This window comes from Arctopsyche grandis, chromosome 4 (genome assembly GCF_051622035.1).
Source record: "Arctopsyche grandis isolate Sample6627 chromosome 4, ASM5162203v2, whole genome shotgun sequence".
Lineage (NCBI taxonomy): Eukaryota > Metazoa > Arthropoda > Insecta > Trichoptera > Hydropsychidae > Arctopsyche > Arctopsyche grandis.
In genome coordinates, this window is record NC_135358.1 from 21,151,371 (window position 1) to 21,173,589 (window position 22,219).

Genomic DNA, 22,219 nt, shown 5'->3' on the forward strand with positions numbered 1-22,219 from the left:
ATATCACATTAAATACATATGTACATATATATGTATACGTATCTACATATGTACAATATACGATCGATCGCATTTCATTAGTCGTATTAATATGTTAATACGCACGCACTATTTATATATGTACTCACATATGTGCATATTTAAATGAGGACAAATATAAAAAATACGAATTAGTCATAAATAATTGGTAATATGTGGAAAAGACTTCGATAATGGTTTGATGTAGTTTATTGAAATGTAAAATTTGCACGTGGTGGTTCAGCGGAGCGTACGGAACACAAGTTGTCCGTACGCCGTCTGCTCGAACTCTGTCGACCGTCGCGTATTTCCGCTTGGGCCGACACTAATGCCAACTCGTCAATAATGCCAATCGACAATCAGTTAATAAGACTGTTTGCCACACGTCATTACAAAAGTCGGAACATAGTCCCACATAGGAAAACTGTTGAACAATACAGTTATTCTACAGAGTTACAGCATTACTGACGAGTCGTTTACAATAAATCATAGCTCTTAAAATAATTAAATAGAGGGTGAATAATGAAACCTTTGCCTCATCCAGTGTGAGGATAAAATCAATTTATTGGTTCAGTAATATTTCAACTTATAGGTATACCTCTGGTGAATGTTGTTTCTATTTACATTAAAATTTTTGAAATCTCCTTTGAAGCTGTGAATAAGCATTACAAGATAAGTTTACTTTAAAGAAGAGAGAGTGGACTGTATATGGTTTAAAACTTAAGCATTCCTCATCTTGATGTTAACTTAGACAATACAATGTTGACACTGTTACAGTTGTCAAGACAGATCAGCTATTACCGATCAACTAAACTTGATTAGTGAGTGTAATGCTCCTAAGTTAACTTGATTTCATCAACAAGTAGCACAAACATTGCTAAATTAAAAGTAAATTGGAAAGTCATTCATTCATTCCTACAAGCAGGAAATGAAGGCGAACTATGATTATAGATGTCTCTACGTTAAACATCGAAATGTTCAGTATTATAATATTTACTTATTCTATGATTCACATAAATACTATAAACAGTAAGAGTTAACTTATGTTTTCATAACAAGAAACATAAGACCTGCGGATGACTCCCGGCAGGTTATAATTAAGTAGACATGAAATAATTTAAGATGCTCCATTAAGTGTGGCTTGGAGACTAACATTAACAAATCATGAATCTAATTTTAACTGTCAAATTTGAACAGTTTATTTTAAACTCGGATATAATCCTTCCGAGTGATGACATGAGACAAGTCTTATATTATAAAGACAAAATGATTAGATTAAATTCGGAGATATATACTGCCGAATGTTAAAATGAAAATAGCTTAAATTATACACACAACACAATTAAAGTGAATTACGGAGTACTACTATTAACATTGAATGATTTAAACTCATGATTACATCTAATAAGTAATATGAGTTGGGGGTAGTGTCTTCGGGTTAAACTAAGCTACCGAAGTTGACGGAATTGAAGCTGCTGTTTCTCCTCCCTCTTGCTGATCTTCCTTCCTGTCAAGTGGTCCTTGTGGTAGAATCGGCAATGGCGCCACTAGATGACTGGACCGACGAAACTCTCCGCTGGCAGTAAAGACGTCGACGACTCGAACTCTGCCATCTGGTCCGGGATACAATTTAGTGACTCGACCCAAGACCCATCGGGTTGGCAGCATGTGTTCCTCCTTTAACAGGACCATTTGACCCACACTCAGATTGTTGCTCGAGTCCTTCTTCCATTTGTGTCGTAACTGCAAAGAATGTAAATATTCCGCCGACCAACGTTTCCAAAATGCTGCTGTGGTCAATTGTATCTGAAGCAGATTGGCATGGACATTAGTGTTATATTTAACCTCCATTGGAAGAGCGAGTAAGGATCTGCCAATTAAGAAATGTCCAGGTGTGAGGGGTAAAAGGTCTAGTGGATCCGAAGACAAGGGACTAAGAGGACGGGAATTCATGCAAGCTTCTATTTGAGTCAATACCGTACAAAATGATTCGAAATTTAAGGTGGTGGCCTTTAACACCTTGTTTAAATGAATCTTCATGGATTTAACCGCTGCTTCCCACAGCCCTCCCATGTGAGGCGCCCTTGGCGGGTTAAACTTCCAACGAATCCCTTCGGAGGCTACATACCGTAGTAGCTTCTCCTCATGAGGACGTTCGTAAATTAATTTTACTAAATTAACGAGTTCACGACTTGCACCGACAAAATTAGTAGCATTGTCGGAATATATCGTATTGGGCCTGCCACGTCTGGCTACGAATCTTCTTAAACAATTTAAGAAATTTGAACTCGTTAAGTCTCCGACAAGTTCCAAGTGAACTGCCTTACTGGAAAAACACACAAAGACACAAACGTAACCCTTAATTATCTTAGAATTCTTATTGCAACCACTCTTCACAGGAAAAGGTCCTGCGAAATCTATCCCCACATGACTGAAAGGAAAATTCGCAGTGGTACGTTCAAGCGGGAGTAATCCCATTAATCTATTGTGTGACAGTGGTTTATTTCTGAAACAAATGACACATGAACGCACCACTCCTTTGACAGTATTATGTCCGGCCAATGGCCAATAGGTCTGCCGCAATAACGACAGTAAGGCTTGAGTACCCAAGTGAATATATTTCAAGTGCGCATCTCGGACAATCATGTGTGTAAGTTTATGCTTATTTGACAAGATAATGGGTGACGTTGATAGAGTTGTTCCCAGAGGAAGTCTACTTCCAACACAAATTAAATTCTCGTGGAATAGAGGGGACAATTTAGCTAATTTACTGCTACTGGGAATTGGATGTCCCTTGCTCAGCAAACGATATTCCAATGGAAATGATTCCATTTGCGATAACCTTATCAAATTATTTAAAGCATCTTTTAATTCTAAAGCGGACGGTTCGTTATTTTCTTTAACGTTTAATTGTTTATTCCTTAGTGGCCGACGAACATATGATAAAACTCGAAGGAGTCTTGGAAGATGAGAATGTTTATCTATCCAATTATTTTCCCTCACAAGGGTAGCGTTAGTGACTACCCTTCTCTCTGGAAGATCTATTGTGATCTCAGGAGGTCTTCGAGGCCATCGTGATTCGTCTAATTTCAACCAACTAGGGCCGTCCCACCATAACGAATTATGATTTAATTCTGATGGTTGAGTCCCTCGAGAAATTAAATCTGCTGGATTGTCTGTAGAGGAGACATGGTACCACTCAATGGGTTGAGATATTGATTGGATTTCGGCCACTCGATTGGCAACGAAGGTGGTCCATTTACATGACTCTCCTCTAATCCAATGCAATGCGACGGTTGAATCCGTCCAATAATATTTTTCATTAATATGAATTGTTAATTGGTCTATTGTTGACTTCATTAACTTTGATAATAACATAGCGGAGCACAGCTCTAAACGCGGAATAGTTACAAAACTGAGCGGAGCGACTCTCGAACGAGAACACACAAGATGACATTTGGAATTTCCCAATTGATCAGTACATTTTACATAAATACAAGCACCATAAGCTTTCTCGGATGCGTCACAAAATCCGTGTGCCTGTATATTAATGGCATTATTTAGTATTATCAATCTAGGAATTTTATAAAGTTTCATGACTGTATTGGATAATTGACAATCTTTCCATTTTTTGAAGATTGTCTGAGGAATGAGTTCAATAAGTTTTAATAAAAATAAATTTAACCAATCTGATTGGACACTAGGTCCCACCATCAAAATATTATTTAGTGAGATATTGGACGTTGTCTTCGCGGACGCATCAAAAACTACACGATATTTAGTGGTAAGGCTAGACTCCTTAACCACGACGTGATGAGGTAAATAACAATGAACCTCATGTGCCTCCGGAGGTTCACACTCTGACATATGTCCTAAATTTATGTACTCTTCTAAAACTTTATTGTATTCCATTTTTAAATTATTATTGGCTAAAAAACGTCTTTCCAAAGTTTTGTGTCTTTTCTCCGCAATGTGCAATGAACTTCCTAATACTACCGGGGAATTTTTATATGGTAAAGCTACACAAAATCTACCGTTTTTATCTCGTGATGTGTGTGCTTGGAAATGTTCCTCACATCTTTTCTCCTCAAGAGATTGATGTTTTACCATAGGAACCTGGTCGATCATCCAAAAGTTTTGAATGTGACTGTCTAATTGACTTAAGCCTATGTGGCTCTTCCCTGGAGCATTATTTACTTCGGGATATGGACCAACTATTGTCCATCCGAATTCGGTATCCTTTAAGATAGGCATACCTTTTCCTAACTGGATGGTTCCTGCTTTCATAGCATGAACGCAAATCTCGGCGCCGAGCAATAAATCGATTGGCGTCGGTTTATTCCAAAGGGGATCTGATAACTTGATTCCCGCTGGTATTGAAATTAACTGTTGATCCAGTTTCACAGTTGGAATTTCGCCAGTAATTTCTGGTAATACCAAACACAACACTTTGGTTGAGTAATTAGTGGTTGAAGACCTTATGGTCACCTTGGTGATGTGACGAATGCTACTTTCTTGATTAGCGATACCTACAATTTTTTGAGAGATTTTCTCTAATTTGAAGTTATTCTTCTTAGCGAAAGATGTGGTAACATAGTTGACTTGTGAGCCGGAATCTAATAATGTGCGACCCTTAACGACCGTTCCATTGGACGTTATAATGTCTACTTGTACCGTCGGTAAAATTATCTCCCTTTGAGAGAAATGAGTAGAATGAGCATTAATTGACTTCCTTCCCGTATTATTGGAACTAAATGTATCGTCCTGATGCAACAAAGTGTGATGGTTTTGTTTGCACCTTAAGCAATTATAGTTAGACTTGCAATTTGTTATCTTATGCGATGAATTTAAACATTTAAAACACATGTTATTAGATTTAACGAATTCATTTCTTTCCATACTGGATTTTGCTTTGAATTTATCACATTTGCCTATGAAATGATTATTTCGACAAAATGCACATGCGTTTACCTTACTTGATGGGTTTTTATTCGCGACATGAGTTCTCCTGATTCGTTGACGGTTATGAGGGAATTCTTTCACCGTAATTACAGATGCAGTAGATTGTAATACGTTACATCTATTCTGCAGAAACGTTTCTAACTTCTCGTACGGTGGCATTTCTCTGTCAACCAGAGATGTTTCCCAGTCCTTTAATAAACTAAATGGTAATTTCCTTAGAACTAAACATGTTACCCATGGATCTAAAATTTCTCTCGCGTAACCCAATGATTCAATGTTTTTAATACACACCGTTACCTTATTTAATAGATCTCTCAATTCGATATGTGATTCCTTTGTGATTAATTTTAAGTCACAAAGTGAGTTGATCCTAGTTTTAAGATTAAGTCTTGGTAAATTGTATTGCTTGTCTAAAATACTCCACGTTATTTCATAATTGTCTGAGCTAATATCTAACCCTGATACAGCTGCTAAAGCGGGACCGAGTAATGATTGATGCAAATATAGTAATTTCGTGACATTCGAATATTCCGTTTTGTTTCCTATTATATTCTTAAAAGCTTGTTGAAACGATTGCCATTCAGATGGATCTCCCTGAAATGTGGGAATGGTTAACGTCGGTAACTTATCTCTAGCAAATTTAATTGTTGCTTGCTCTACCTTTAGTTTACTATCTTGAAAGGATTGGCAATCTAATGCTGCTTTAAGATTTTTAACTGTTATTGTAATTGCATCGTACTCTTCGTCTATTTTGGCCGCTTTCGATATGTCTGTAAGGTTATCTAAATACTCGTAATGGAGTTTTCGGACATAATCGTATGCTTCTTTAATGGTTTGATACTGTCCTTCATCTAATTCGGAGGATTTATCTATTTTTCCTTTTAGTCTTTGTACCGCGCCTGAATACCTTAATTCTATTGACGTCATTATAACTTCTACTTTATTTTCCTTCGCTAATATTTCTATCGATTGAGTCTGACTTCGAGTCTGATGTATTCTAGAGCTTGACCTGTCTCTAATAGGTTCTACGTCCCTAGTTGGATTTCGACCTTTATGCGACTTGGAAGTCGAAGCTTCTATTTCCTCGTTTTCAGCACTTGACATTTGTTTCAGAAAGTTGCACTATTTCGTCTCATAAATACAGTTATTCTCTACTATAGCTGTCAATTGAACTATTCGTAGAGATAAGGTAATAATATTCAATGATTAACCGTGAATCTTAATATTCTACTTTAACTATTATCACCAGAATCTATCCAACATATTTTGGAAGAAATAACAACCCTAAATTGGTGGGTGCTTGATTTAAACCACTTTGGGGCTACAAGTCTTGTGATTTATTTTAAATCACCACTGTTTCATCACACATTATGAAACAAAGAGATCTACCGATGTATGAATATACCGGTATGTACTTGATTTAATCCACTTTGGGGCTACAAGTCTTGTGATTTATTTTAAATCACCACTGTTTCATCACACATTATGAAACAAAGATATCTACCGATGTATGAATATACCGGTACGTACTTGGTTTAAGCCACTTTGGGGCTACAAGTGTAATTCCACATTTATTGTGGAAGGGGGGGGGGGGGAGGGTGTTTCTACACACATTAAGAAACAAAGATCTACCGATATGAATATACCGGTATGTACTTGGTTTAAGCCACTTTGGGGCTACAAGTATAATTCCACATTTATCGTGGAAGGGGGGGGGGGGAGAGGGTGTTTCTACACACATTAAGAAACAAAGATCTACCGATATGAATATACCGGTATGTACTTGGTTTAAGCCACTTTGGGGCTACAAGTATAATTCCCCACGTGCTTTGCTAATTTTACACTACATCTGATTTTACACTTTTAATACGAAATTCGATGCGACCGATGAAACATTCCTTCGTAGCGCGATATTATTTTATACAATCGCGTTAATTAATTGTTATACTTTAAAACATATTTTAAAAACTGACCTACCCACATGATTGCCTTTTGAACAGATTGCCTGAGATTGAATACATTCACTTACTTGAATATCCTTTACGATGTTTATGTGATCGTTCCGATAATTTTGGATTACCTCTGTGTCCCATGCGTCTTTGTAGGTTATGTTTTTATTTATATATTTTCTGCGTCAATCACGCGGTCATGTACCTCTGTACATCAATCAATATATTGCTGAAATAGAAGCAAACATGTTATTAGTATTGGAAAGGTATGGATAGTAACAAAGGAACGATACCGATTTCTTAATTGACATCCATTTTTTCTCGACCACGTTTTTTCCTATTGGTTTGTCCGTTTGGTGTTGTGGCCTAGGTTACTGGTGTCCGGTTCGAAGTGACCATCATGGAAAAGACTTCGATAATGGTTTGATGTAGTTTATTGAAATGTAAAATTTGCACGTGGTGGTTCAGCGGAGCGTACGGAACACCAGTTGTCCGTACGCCGTCTGCCCGAACTCTGTCGACCGTCGCGTATTTCCGCTTGGGCCGACACTAATGCCAACTCGTCAATAATGCCAATCGACAATCAGTTAATAAGACTGTTTGCCACACGTCATTACAAAAGTCGGAACAATATGTATATGTATATGTATCGAAATACTCGATACGATTTTATGTAGATTGTAGATCCTTGATTATGAATGTATAATATATGTATGTATGAATTTTGGGGTGTAATATAAGTACTTGCACGTTCACGGGTGATTGTATATGATGTGTGCGGCAAGTTGCGAACAAACAAAGCCATTCTGTTGGCACTAATTTGTTGTTCCTCGGATATCCTGTATTAAAACCGCTAATCTGATAACGGGCCGCCGCTCGTTATTAAAACGTCCCGCCGACCCTGCACTCGCTTTACGACGTCGCATACGTGCTCGCAATAATAAAATCGCAAAACTGAAAACAGCCAAAAAAAATCACAAAAATCCCACCCCACCTCGTGTGTTCGCAACAGAGTGCATTGTTTGTTGTTTTTTTACGTGTGTGTGTGTGTGTGTGATTGTTTATGTTCGAGTAAGTTTTTCCGAGTGCATTTGTAATTTCGGGACGGTTATTTATTATACACGGTGTGCGTAATTTAAATCTCAATTCAATTTTGCTAAAATTTGCGGAGCTGCAATTTGAAAAATTAGAGGTTTCGTTCGCTCTCGGGCTCACGTTGCCGAAAATGAATTTTCCGCCGTCGCGTCGGGAAAAACAATAATAGTGGGAAAATTCACGACGCTTTCGTTTTAATCGCTCCGTAGAGCGAAAGTTGTAGGGTTTGGGTTCGGCTTTTGCACCTATATAATATTTTACAGTGACACATTATACGCTCGTCCGAAAGTTTTGCACATTCGGCCGGATTAAAGTTTAGGCTTTTCATTTTTAATCTCATCGACGGTGAACGTTTCCTTTTTATTTTTGTGTTTTGTTCAGGGGCGATGAAAAATATTGGGAAAACGATAATAATGACGTGGCGTCTGGGGAGCAATTACAACAATACGCCGATCGGGGAAAACGTGGTCGAATTTGCCGTAAAATATCGCCACGTAAACCACTTTGGCTGTGCAGTTTTGCGGAGTGGTGCTATTATTATGTTGGAATTTTACAATTTCGATCACATTAAATTTTTATTTTTATTTTTTTAATTAGTTAATAAATAGATATAATATTTTGTTTACAATTATGTATATTATACTGGCTTGACACGATACGAATTAACCCAGACTTAACTTAGTCGCTCAGATGGGTCATTCGAATTTTACTGATAATATGGGAACATCTGAATAATATTCGAGTAACTTACGAGTATCGTCCGAGTTGTCGAATTGGCGGACTCGCTCTGAGTCCGCCAATTCGATAGTAGCAATCACCTAATACACCGCTATGTCCAGACGAATATAAAAAGTTACATTACAATTACATATAATTTTATAACAATTAAATAATTGTACAATATTTGTCAAAAATTAACAAATACGGACGAGTTGAATTTGTTAAAATAGTATTTGGGTAGCCGAATTTATGTACATACATAATTGAGCATTGTAAAAATTTACGTTAGATATAATTGACAAACATGAACCTCTCTGGATTTATTAACCATCCATCTAGATCTTGCCATCGGCAATAGATTTATTCGATATTATTGAGAAAATTGAATAAATTTTCGATTCCGATTCCCATGAACTCTCTACTGGTATATGTACATATATCTGCCTAGTTAGTATTATGAAATAATTAATTTTATTTATATTCTAGATAAATTAAATGTCACGTTTTAAAAAATTAACATTTTATTTTATGACACTAAATAATTTAATTAAATTTAATATGCATACATTAAATGATTGCGATGAAATTCACATCAAACTTTGAGCAGAAAAATCGTTCGATTTTTACGAGCTTTTTCCGTGTACTAAAATGTAATTTGATTTTTTTGTGTTATTAATTTATAAAGGAAATTTACTCTACTAAATGTATGATTTAACTTTTAAATTTATATGATTAATTATCGTTCACGGATTCAATGAAAATTAACGCGCTAATAAATATGCTTTCGGCATCTTTGTGTAATTCGCGTTTCGAATATTATTAGTGTTCGTGTTCACTCGCCGTAATTAAAGTATCGAATATCGCGATTATTCACAGAAAATTGTTCGTAACTGGAAGCTCTCGAGAAGGGTTCAAACTAAATTTTACACAAACGTATTATATTGTACCGTGTACATAAAATAGTATAAGACCCAGTATAACCGGAAAAACTTTTCTATTATCGTCGGTTATACATAATATCTTTGCGTTGTGCGTACTGACGATTCTTTCCCTTTTGCGCTTTTAGGATTTTTAAGCGATTTTCTTTTACTGGTCTCAAAAGTCTAGGGAAAGTTGAAGTGATTACTTTTAATGAAATATTTTGTATGCGAAAAATAGGCCGGCGTTCATAACTCGGCATTCAAATGAAATGATAAGTTCGGGGTCGGCAGAGCGCAGCTACTCATTAGGCCAATCACCCGTGCGTTCAGACAAGATAGCTTCGGAGGCTTTGCAGGGCTTCCAAAAGCGTGCCGATGCTATATGCCATGATTTTATCAGGCGAAGAAAACCTTTGACTTTTTTCAGGAATTTTTTCTATTGTTTTCTTTTAACTTTGATCAATGAAAGTGGAACGAAGTTCAATAGGGAATGCTTTGTGTTCGATACAAAGATAAATCAATTTCTCTAGTCGATTATGCATTTAATTAAATTTGATTGTGATGCTTGCCTTATATTTACATTTTATTTTTTCTGAATCTAGTATGTACATACATATGTATTTCGTTCGGAAATAAAATTTTGTATATAAATACCTAAGTTGTAAATAAATAATGTTGAAAGGTATTCTCATGATGATTTTTACTTACATACATACATACGGTCGTGTGAATCTTCCGCCTTGTGAAATTAACTTGGATGAGATTTGCGACCCCTGAATCCCCTATAATGTAGAGGAAGGCGACATACAGCAATGGCAAGGGGGATTCCCATCCCCGATTTCACCCTTACGGGTCCCGACTAACTCAGCTCATTCCGTTTAAGTAACTTAACTCTGTTTCCTCGTATTTTCACGTGTCTCATCTACGTGGGATTTAGTCTCGGAGTGGCGAAGAAAAAACAGGGGACAAATTCCCTCCGATGCGGAGGGATAAATCTCTAAAAATTTCAGAGTGTAGCCAATACGTCATAGTGAGCAATAGTAGGGTGAGATCAAATTTGAACGTAACGAAAAGAGGCAGTTCACATGTATACATGTATTTTAATTGAAGCAAAAATCAATATCAAAGAGAATCTTTATTGACTTCCAATCATATGTTTATTTTATTTTTATGAAAGCTCAGATTGAAATGTTTTTGATATAAATGTACATGGACGCCATTTTAATTTTCATTTTATATTAATATTTTTTTTCGTTTAAACATACTAAATTTTACGTTTGTATACAGAGTAGTTTTCCCTGGGAAAATTCAAGTGATTTACAATGCGACTATTTAATTTTCGATTTTCTCCCAAAAACAAACCTATTTTTCTTCTGCGCAATGACGTGTACTACGAACTCCCTCGCTTTTGGGAAAAAAGCGATATTTAAATGGGAAAACGAACTCATCCCCGCTTTCATCTCTTTCTTTCTTCTCTTAAGAACAATAGCGTAATTTGTCGTTTTTTAAGTTGAATATAATGCGAAAGTGAGAGGGAATTGTACGGAACTACATAGTTGGCGCTGCTCGATCGCTTAAAATTAAGCGAAATTTATTGCGTCAAATATTTCTGAATGAATTATGGCAGTCGGAAAATAAAATAATTTATTGCACCTCCCGATTTTCCGCATCCCCTATAAGATTTACACTTAATGAATATTTATTTGTGTGACAAAACACACCAAATTTTTACTGTTTGAGGTAAACGCGTGTGCTTTCGCGTGTCGTTGGCATTCAATTTGCATCGTGACAAATTTACGCGCGTTTCGTCACCCCGCGGCGACGAAAGGGTTAATCCGTGCCGCTGCTAACGAAATTCATTGAGTCAGCTAAAAGCTTTTATTTCGTGTTATAATAAATAAATTATGGGAAATTTCATTTCAATAATAAAAAACTGAAACATTCAAGATCGATATATACATATTTGTGTTTAGATATTATATGTAACTACTAAATATATTCCGATCCCATTGAAACCCAAATATCATAAGTACATATAGATATTTATATTTTAGGAATTTCGTCTAAATTTCAATCAATATTTAAATCAATATAACAGTCAAACGTTTTAAATCAAAAATACAATAGTTAAAACTTAAAATACAGGTATGAGTTTGTATATGTATATGTACATAAATAACATTTACTTAATATTTTTTGTATAAATTCCTTACATATATACATACAGTGTACATATATGACAATATTCTTTCAATATTAGAATGCTTTCCGATGGTATTATATGAACATATATACTATCGGATTTTTGTTTACAGTTTGATTGATGATAATTCTCATCTCAAAGTGAGGATTACATGATTTGGTCATTTTTGTTCTTTTGGGAATTATTTTAATGTGATAGTTATGACTATACATACGTATGTGTGTATGTATGTATGTTTCGATTTCGGAAGTGAATTTTCCGTTTCTGTATAAAAAAATAAGGAGAAAAATCACGTAGCGTACATATATAGTGTCTCTGAAAGCATATTTTTTTACAAAATATATCGTGATATTCGTCCACGTCTTCTAGTAAAAATTGATCCCGGTCTGCAGGTGAACCCTTTCGTCCCCTCCCGCGCCAAAAATCAGGACGATGTTTTTTCAAATATAAACAGTCCCTTCGCGGATATACGCCAGCTCTGGATAGTAGTTTATATTTTTCTTCCCTTCTTCTCCCTTCCTTCTTCCATCTATTTCCTTTTTTTCCGGACAAGTAGATAGGTAGATGTGTCGATGTGTTTGTGTGTGTGTGTGTGAACCTGAGAGACCCGCACGCGACTTATATAAATTCAAATTTTATTTCAACAAATAGCCCAAAGTGAGAGAGGGAAGGAAAGGAGAGCGAACAGAGGAATATTTGTACATATCACGGTGGAGAGCCCCCTCAAAAAATGGATCTCTTTGTGCAAAGCAAATGTTTATTCGCATATTTGAAAACACATCTCGTAATATAATTTGAATTTGTTTGAGCGACCGAGATGAGTTTGGGAGCATATCGACGCGACCACGTTAAAGACTTTTTTCGCCTTTCAACCTTTATGCTTAGATTAAGTATATTTCAAATGTAATTTATACTAATATTTGTGTTTTTGTTTTATTGATTGCAGGTATGTGTACTCTACTACTGAAACAGCCGCTTACTTTACCGCTTTAGCACGGTGAGTTCTTGAAATCATATATGAATTTTCACCTATTCAAAGATTGCGAAACTATTTGGATGTCCTTTACTTTCCCATATGTGTATATTTCAGTTTTCTATCATTCATAAAGTTTCAAGTTTTATACCAAACGCATATGTTCATACATACATATATGTAAACATATATGTACATACATACATGTGCGTCTATCGCTGGATTTGATGGTGCGTTAAACTGTTAAGCATTCCTTTTTTTACGTTGACGTTCCCGAACCGAGATCTAGTCGTCCTAGTAGTCCTAGTCTTGGGCAATAATTCAGAGAGGCACAATCGGAAGAATCTTCGGAAAATATCCTTTTGTTATTCAGCGGAGGAAAAAATGGGAGATGCTGGGGTCAGCGCTTTGATTCGCGAAAGAAAAGCGCCCAACGACGGAAAACTGACAAAATTTCCACGGGTATGAAAAAAAAGGATGAGAGTTTTTTTTCTTTTTAGTCTGATCGAGTAAAATTTTCATTCAATTTTCTCGTTTTCTTTTCGACACCTATGATTTATCGCATTTTTAGGGTCGACGCAGTAAAAACTTATGTGAAAACCGGGTCAGATAATCACATTTTCTAACTGTATTTTCGACAAATTTTGAACAAATGTACGTACTTACTTACATACATTCGCATATTTGAAATTTCACATATTGCCAATTCCAAAATATTCTCCGATTCTAGTTTAAGTCTAATTTAAATTAGGTTTTTCTGTTTGGTATTTTTAATTTCAAACATTTTTTTTTATTATTAAGATTTTCATTTTAAATTATCGATATAGTAGTTGTTTTACCCGGCTTCGCTCACTATTTGTAATATAAACAGCTTAAACATGACGAATCTAATAATAAATATTCATTTGTTTTTTTATTAAATTTATTTGAATCGAAAAAAATATATATCTAATATAAAAAATATATCGAAAATATATATTAGATGAGCCCGTTATATTTGAAAGTGGCAGAAATCTAAATCTAAAAAATTTTCAGTTCCAAAACACTATTTGTGTTGGAATCAATTCACAAATTTGATATGTACAGAATCTCGGAAAAGCAGAATGAATGTATTTTAGTATTTTTAAAAATTGCTAAACGCAAATCATTATATTTATTTCATATTAAGCGAGATATTTCTCGAAATGAAGAAAACGTGAACTTATGCCACTTTCAAATATAAAGGCTGTAAAATCCTTTCAGCTATTAAAAAAATTCATCTTGAATTAAATGATAATAAAATAGCACGCGAATTTGGCACATGGCATTTTAAAACATGGAAATAGATATTTATCAAAATATTTTTTGCATGAATTTAAAAAACTATAATGGTCAAATTTGATTTATCTACAGCTTATTAATAAATCATGAAATGAACGGATCATACTCGTATGTATAAGATATCATAAAAAAAATTTTTTTGTCATATGTACATACATTCATATAATAAATTAAATTTCCTAAATCATTTTCAAAGTGCGTTGAATATGAAGATGTGGAATACATATTACATATTTGAAGTCAAAAACATCGTTTTATTTCTTTATACATTTTCCTATTGTTTTCTTACAATTTTTGTATATTTTACTAGTCAATTTGCTCGGCATTGTTCAAACGGTTAAATTTGCAAAAAATATAAATTTGTATGGAATCCTTGACCTCAGCCACCAAACTTGTTCCAAAAGTCTGGGGTCTAATTTGAATACCATGGCATATATATAATATATATATATATATATATATATATATATATATATATATATATATATATATATATATATATATATATATATATATATATATATATATATATATATATATATATATATATATATAGTTATGTATATCAAATTCGCCAAAATGGAAACTGTGTATTTGAAAAGTGGACATATGTATATGTACAAACATACTCGTTGATGTGTATGTATATGTACATATATAAACCTTTTAAAGACGACACAAGTGTTAATCTTTTAAAAATGCCCACCGCACTAAAGTCGCTTATAACGAGGCAATAACTTCCGGTGGCGACTCGTGAAAACCGCCCTTTTGAGGAAAAAATAGCAGCCGGTCTCTCTTCCCCCATCGTCCAATACGACCCAATTAAAATTGCCCAAATGAAGCCGTTCGACGGAAAATTAACGAGGGTTTTCCTACCCCATCTCCCATCCTACGGCCACCTTCAATGCGCGTCGGTGAAAAGCGTAATGGGCCGTGAGGGGCCCAGACGACCCGACGGACCCGAAAGCTGTATCCGCACAGCGATTCGATCGGCTTTTAATCGCTTTTGCAGACGCTACTCGTACGCTTTTTATTCGGACATCGGGCGATCCATTTAGCGTGCAACCCAGAATTAATCGCACACCGTTTGAATCAGGGCTGTGTGTAGCGTTGAAATTTTAATGCGAGACTTTCTTCTATGGTCGTTTGTTTTGAAATTTTTATATATTTTTGAGTCTGACGACCTCTTAGGATCCTGAGGGTTTTATGGCGTCCCAATGGGTCGAGGCTTATCATTACAATACCTAATTATGTACATAAAAAACAGAGAGCCTTTTAGAAATTGTATGTAGTTTTTAAAACATATGTGTAATAGAATATATGTATGTATATACAATGTACGTATGTACTTGGGTCTAAAAGCAAGCTTCACATATTTTTATCAATTCAATTTATTAAAGTCCACTATCTTTTGACTTTGAGGCTTTAGATATTTCTTACAAATTCAATTTTCATGAAAAAAATAGACAATGTGGCTTTCAGTTTTACCTATATATTTCAAACACAAATTAAATATGAACTGTACAATGAAAATCTGAAAAAGCTTTTAGTATATTCCGATTTTTTACAAAATACATATATGTTGAACATAAATACTATTTGCATTCAAAATTAGCATAAAACTTTAATATATTCCCATTTTTTTAAGCTTTAAAAACGCAAACGAGGTTTTTAAATTTGCTGAATATTTTTTTAATGCGAAATAAAAGACTTTTTGTGATGAAAGAGAATGAAACGAACTGTTTTACATTATTTTAAAACAAAATTGAACTTACGTTGAATACATTCGCAAATCCCATTTTAAGAATGAATATCATATTAATTACAATCATTTAATTAAATTTTAAAACTTTCACTTGTTCTGTAAACAAATTCGATTCGGTCCTAATTGAAAGTAATACTTGTCGATGGTTGCGTCGAACGATCGAACCTCACTATGCGGGAATCAAATTTCTCCGCTGAACTACCAAAGGGGGAATGGTTGAATTCGGCTTACGAGGATTATTCGCGAATACTCGTTAGCGTGCTGAGGGGTGGGGGGGGGGGGGCGGAGGATGGTTTTGGGGTACTGGGTGTATACTGAAGGGGGTGTAGTGTTACGTTAATTCAATATTTATGGAGAGACCGCCTTTTTGAAGTGATAAAATTTTAATACGATTATCCACTTTCAGAAGACAGTCACACCCCGCCCGAAATAATACCCCCTATTTCTACCCCTCCCCGCTTCCCGGTTTCACCTCCGTAGCCTTTTGTATCTCTCACCCACCTGCCCCAACTCCCCAGTCGTTCTAATCTTTCAGGTTGCAATTTGCGTAGTGTGTTTGCACGGAGAAAATGTATGCATATTAAGCCTTCTCGGAATATGTTACATATGTATTGTTAACTAAGTAAATAATATAATTTATTATAATTCCATTTTAATTTTAGTTATACCTATGTATAGGTATATATGTACATATGTAGCTAGGATCACATTTAGATTTTTTTCTTTAAATATCTTTTTAATGATAAAATATTTTAATAATTCGGTTGAATTTAACCAGTGCTTGTAATCCTTTCGATTTTATGATCACGGGTTCTATCCCTGGCTTTGTTGTTGGCCAGATCTTGGATATGTGACTCCAAGGTCGATCGTTTCCTTTCAGATTTCGCCAATATATTAGATGTCTTTGGAAACGGTTCCATGAAATTGGCAAAATTTGAGTTTAAAGCATCTCATAAATTGTCGATATTTAAAAATGCTGCAAAAATGTATCCATAGATGCCTCTATGATGATTATATTGTTTGATGATCGATGTTTGTAATTGCCTTTGAATAATACCCATGTATAATGCTGACCATAAATAGATGTCGCGTTAGTAATAATAGTGAAGGTTAGTAAAAAATGGGTGCATATATGTACGAGTATAGATAAATAAATATTATTTTTAGGTAGGGTAATATTTTAACTGGCACAATTTTTTATATCTTCTTATAAAATATATTTAGTTTACAAATTAACCATAAATTAATGCAATATAGCCAAGATACGTATTGTAGCTGTAATTCAAATTTAATTTTAACCATAAATTAATGCAATCTAGCCAAGATACGTATTGTCGCTGTAATTCAAATTTATTGTCTTAACATTATTTCATTCCGATACTATCTAGTCGTAGTCTAGTGGTGTGAACTACATGTGTATCTTTCAGGTCAGTTTTAAAATAAATAAAAAACCAAATTAATTCAGGTTTTTTCCCGCTGTTTATCTCTAATATAATATGACGGACAGTATTGAATACTTTGTTATGCATATGTTGCTTTTAATGAATGGCTTAGTAGTGAATTTAATAAAGTTACAATATTTTTATTTCTTATATACTTAGGAAAGTATTTAATTTAAAATTTAAAAAAAAATCTGAGCACTTCGTTTACACAAGTTTGTGTTCAAGGCGAACGATTCGAATTCGCACAACAAAGATGAGGACCGTTTTTCTCGTTACGACACTTGGGCGTACTACGTCATTACTTCGACAATAGCATTCGATGCACGAGTGTGCATTTGGCATGCAATATATAGAGAATATGCATTTGCGAACTCCCCTGTATATCGCGTAAATGGTTCGAAAGTGTTTTGTGTACGAAGCGGAATATTTTCCTACGAGTGTCTGGCCTCGTCTGGGGACAATTTGTTTTGAACGCGTTTCGTCCTCGATCGCGCACTCGAATTAACAACCTCATTTGAATCCTGCGGAAATGCCCTTCCCTTTCCTACCCCTACCCCCCCCCCTACCCCGTCCCTCAGCACCCATCGTCTCATTTCCGAAAGTAAAAGAACGTCCGTAGCCAGGGGAGTTTTACTTCTTGAAATATTTCGAATGGCTTCTTGTAATCTGGGAAAAAAAAATATGCGTATGTATAAGGTTAGGTGTTTGGCAAGGTAGGCTTTTTGTTTAAATGTTGGGATCTTAGCTAGGTGAAAAGGATAGTTGATCTCGTATAGGTAAACCGCTGGCTGCGTGCTTAAAGCTCCCTTCTCTTCCTGAGGTTCGCCGGCGTCGGGATGCTTACCTGTCCACCTGTCAAGAGGGACTTCCTTTGTAACATCTTGCCGTGTTCTTACGGAGAAGAGGAGAGAGTGAAAAAATGTTTTGTTTTTTTTTTGCCGTGTGCACTTCTTCCCTTACGTCTTCCTTTCCAGCTGACAACCTGTCGGATGACGGGCGCTCAAAGGGAAACTTTTGCGTCACTAACGAAACTTTTTTAATTTCTAAGACTCTCAAAAGTCTCGCATTCATTTTGGACTAACAATATTTTATAAGTTTTCTCACAAAAATATGAACAAGTAGATAGAAATGTCGACGGTCGGTGCAATATTCGCCCTCAAATTACATTATGTTCAAATTTAATGCAATAATCATGTACATATGTATATTAGATTTCAAACATGGAGTATGTACTTCAACATAAATATTTATATTATTCGTCTTGTTATGAAGTTGTCTTGGATAATATGTTAATCTTCAATGAATTCCCGTTTGCCCTTTGGAGCAGAAATAATTGAATGTAGGAATAGATTATGATTTGGAATAGTAAGTTGGATTTTTAGTGGTATCATTTTTTTAAGCGTTTTCAACTACACTAGTGGTTAATATTGAACTTAGCTAATATTCAATTTAATTGTTATAATTTCCGTAGAAGACATTAAAAAATTGTTGTATAAATAAAATGCCTTCAAGCAGAAAATGACGTTACTTTTGCATTAAATTGTGCTTCGAATTCGATTACGATTTAAAACTAAGACGAAGAAAAATTGAATTTTGAAACTTTAATTTTCCCCAATCTGCAATTAAAATGGATCGGCAAAGAATGGGGACGGGGAGATTTGAATTTTGACGAAACTTGAAAATCCCATTAGAGAGTCGTCGAACGAAATAAGAAACTTTTTCAGTTTCGAGTATCGAAGATTCGAATCGTCTTCGTTCAGGTGTACTTCCCGTTCAATTTTCGGCTTAATTTTGCCCGCTCGCCCCCTCGCCTCCCCCCCCCTCCACGTCCCGATAAACCGAATTTTAATTATGGTGAAATTTTAATATTCCAATACCGTAATAAGACGGCTCTCCATTGTTTGAATTTTACACAGCGAGTGGCAATTTCGCGCGTCTGCTCTCACAAAATTTGCGATGATTTCCGCTTTTTTCCGACCGACTTTCACGTACTACCCTCCCTTACAATGTAATTAAAAAACGCGGCGATTACGCATTCTCATTTTTTGTGATTTTTTTTCGTGAATACGTAAATATGACCTTTAATTCCCCCCCTCCCCCCCCCCCACCTCCCTTCAAAGGGATGATTTTTTCGGCGGGTTATCTCCGTTTCTGCGGTTAAATTTAACGTAATTTCGTTACATTTAGCCACAACTTCCTACTGTGTTAGTGAAATTAAGGTTTTGAGTGTATTTATCGAAACGAAGCGTAATTAATAGACGTTTAACAAAAGCTACTATTTGATATATAGCATTAATAGCGTTGTAAAACACGTCAAAACGTCAATATCGATGATAAATACTTCGAGAGTCGTAAATAAATTTTCCTGAAAAATTTAGAAGTTTCTCGCAAAAGGAGGAAAAGTGCGATTTTCCATATGCCTATTACTTATTCTCTCTGCGAAGTTTTCGCACAACGCTGTATCGACTGGGGAAATATCGGAGCTTTTTGGCCAGTCCGACTGAAAGAGTAGTTGTCGGCTTTTGAGGTGAAAGAGACGATGGTGTGGGGGTGGTATGGGGAGATTGGACACCGTCAAGGGGATGGGGGCCAGGGGAAGTGAAAACTTCCCCATGCAAATATTTTATCTTTCTTTTCTCGGTTGCGATTCGAACCGTCGACGTATTTGCATATAAAACAACGTGTGCCTTTGAACGATTATCGACAATATATACAAAATGTATTCCCGACTTCAATAGAACAATTTAAAAAGCTTAACGTTCTACTGAAGATTCTCAATCACTTTATACTTACTATATGTTTTAGATAAGAAAAATAGTAGAAATTAGAAGACAAAATCTTTTTTCTTTCTATATTTTAATCTCAGTATAAAATGTAGCTACCAGAAAGATTAAAACAACGGATTTATCAATTTTTTTTCAACATTACGAGAGTGGTAAATAAAATAAATAAAATGTGTGTGACTGAATTTTATGAAAATTTTCTTTTTATGAACATGTCTTTCAATCTTTATGTATGTATGTAGATACTGGGGCAGAAGTGATTCACAGGCCATATATGTATGTATGTACATAGGTATGTAGAAGTAGAATTACATACGCCTTAGCTTAGAATTTATTCAAAACATACTATATTTGATTCATTTATATGTATCATTTGAAGTTAATTATATGACCATTTTCGTGCCATAGATTTTTCACATGCATAACTTTTGTTTCTTCTGAGGACTGACAGGTCATTCTTGCTCTATTCAAACTCTCTTCTTTCTTGTTTTGCTTAATGCTGAACGTCGTTTTCATGATAACTTTCTTGGGATGATAATATGTATAGTGGGTATTGCAGTATCCATTTGAGTATTGCAGTTTCACAGTCCAACTCGGCCATTAAATATCTGAAATTGAAATCTAATCAAACTATGAATTAATTCATTTATTTTTACAGTTATACAATAACCATTTTCATTAACACGACATATGTATATGCACAATCATCATACAGACATCTATGGAAAAACAATTGTAGTATTTTTGAGATGATTTAAACTCAAATTTTGCTAAAAATGGGACAGAATTACCAATCCGTTTACAATGAAATCAGATAAATTGACAAAATCTAGCTTTGAGTCACATATCAAATATCCGGCCAGCAACAAATCCAAGGATAGAACCCGTGACCACATAATCGAAAGGATTACATGCCGACCACTAATCTATGTTTTAGTAATTTTATAATCTCGAAGACAAATTTTTGTGTCCAACTATGTAAATACTAATATATGTATATGTACTAAAAGACGTATAGAAGGAACGTAGGAATAGCTCGGTAGTTTCGTTAATTTGAACCACCAAGAAGCTCCCGGGTTCTAGCCCTGGTATGATCTCGAATGCAAAAATGATTTATTCCGAGTATTTCTACAGTACTACTTGTCAGACTTGGACATTTATGACTCTAAGTCGATCGTTTCCTATCAGAGTTTGCCAATTTATCTTATTTCATTGTTGAAATGGTTCCTCAGAAAAACCATCCTACCCATTATGTCACAACTATTTGAATACGATTTCAAATTTATATGTACATATAAGTTTAATTATATCATGGGAAAATTTAAATTTATTATAATATACATATGTAGTTCGTCGTTAAAATTAAGGACATTCAATAAAATTCAGATAATACATACATACATACATACTTACATACATAGTATGTATATAGTACGGCTTAATGCGATGCAGATATATTATGTACATATTATAATTCATTTGCATAGTCATATGATTTACTCATTTGAATATAGTACCTCCCTCCGGTGAGGAGCGTTTGCGTAACGTGCCGTTAATTTGGCGTAATTTTAAGCACATTACAGGTAGTTAAGGGTGGGTGGTTGGCTGGCAAACAGGTGTGGTGCACTTTGGCATGTGTGTGTTTTGCACGAGTGGTGCACTTTTTGCTGGGCAACTGCAAAAGGCCGGCGATTTAAAGCTCAAAGCTCGCGTCGTCGTATCGTTAGGGCCAGCTTCGAGCTTTACTAAAAGCTCACAAAGTGTTTTAGTCCGGGAATTATGTGGCGCTCGTTTACTACCATTACACATTTTATACGAGCACTGGGTACACACGAACACGCGTCCTATTTATTTTGGTCGCTAAAATTTATCGCGTGAATTTTTTCAAATCCACCCCTGCGCAATTATTGTTTTTTTTTGTCGGTTTTGCGTGAAGTTTGTTTGATGTGTTTCAAAGTGACGCCGGGTTTATTTGACTGGTTATATGCAGTTTGATGGTATGATTTTCACAATGAATTTTTTTTTATTTCTTATTTCACAAATTGACAATATGTGAATCCTGAATTCAA

General features: G+C 35.1%; 1 protein-coding gene across 1 annotated transcript; it reads right to left on the reverse strand.

Annotated features, from left to right (window-relative positions):
* Positions 1–201: 201 nt before the first annotated feature.
* Positions 202–7,474, reverse strand: LOC143910869 (uncharacterized). Its single transcript, XM_077429473.1, has 2 exons — positions 1,864–7,474; positions 202–1,761 (listed from the first exon to the last, which is right to left on the reverse strand). The coding sequence occupies exons 1-2, from the start codon at positions 6,082–6,084 to the stop codon at positions 1,462–1,464; spliced, it is 4,521 nt and encodes a 1,506-aa protein (XP_077285599.1). The 5' UTR covers positions 6,085–7,474; the 3' UTR covers positions 202–1,461.
* Between the last annotated feature and the right edge of the window lie 14,745 nt (positions 7,475–22,219).

What these genes read in the sequence shown, in the direction of transcription:
- LOC143910869 (XM_077429473.1), bottom strand. Translation starts at nt 6,084, where the DNA reads ATGTCAAGTGCTGAAAACGAGGAAATAGAAGCTTCGACTTCCAAGTCG. An exon ending in TACTCGCTCTTCCAATGGAG is followed by an intron (nt 1,762 to 1,863) that starts GTTAAATATAAC and finishes CATTCTTTGCAG; the next exon opens with TTACGACACAAATGGAAGAA.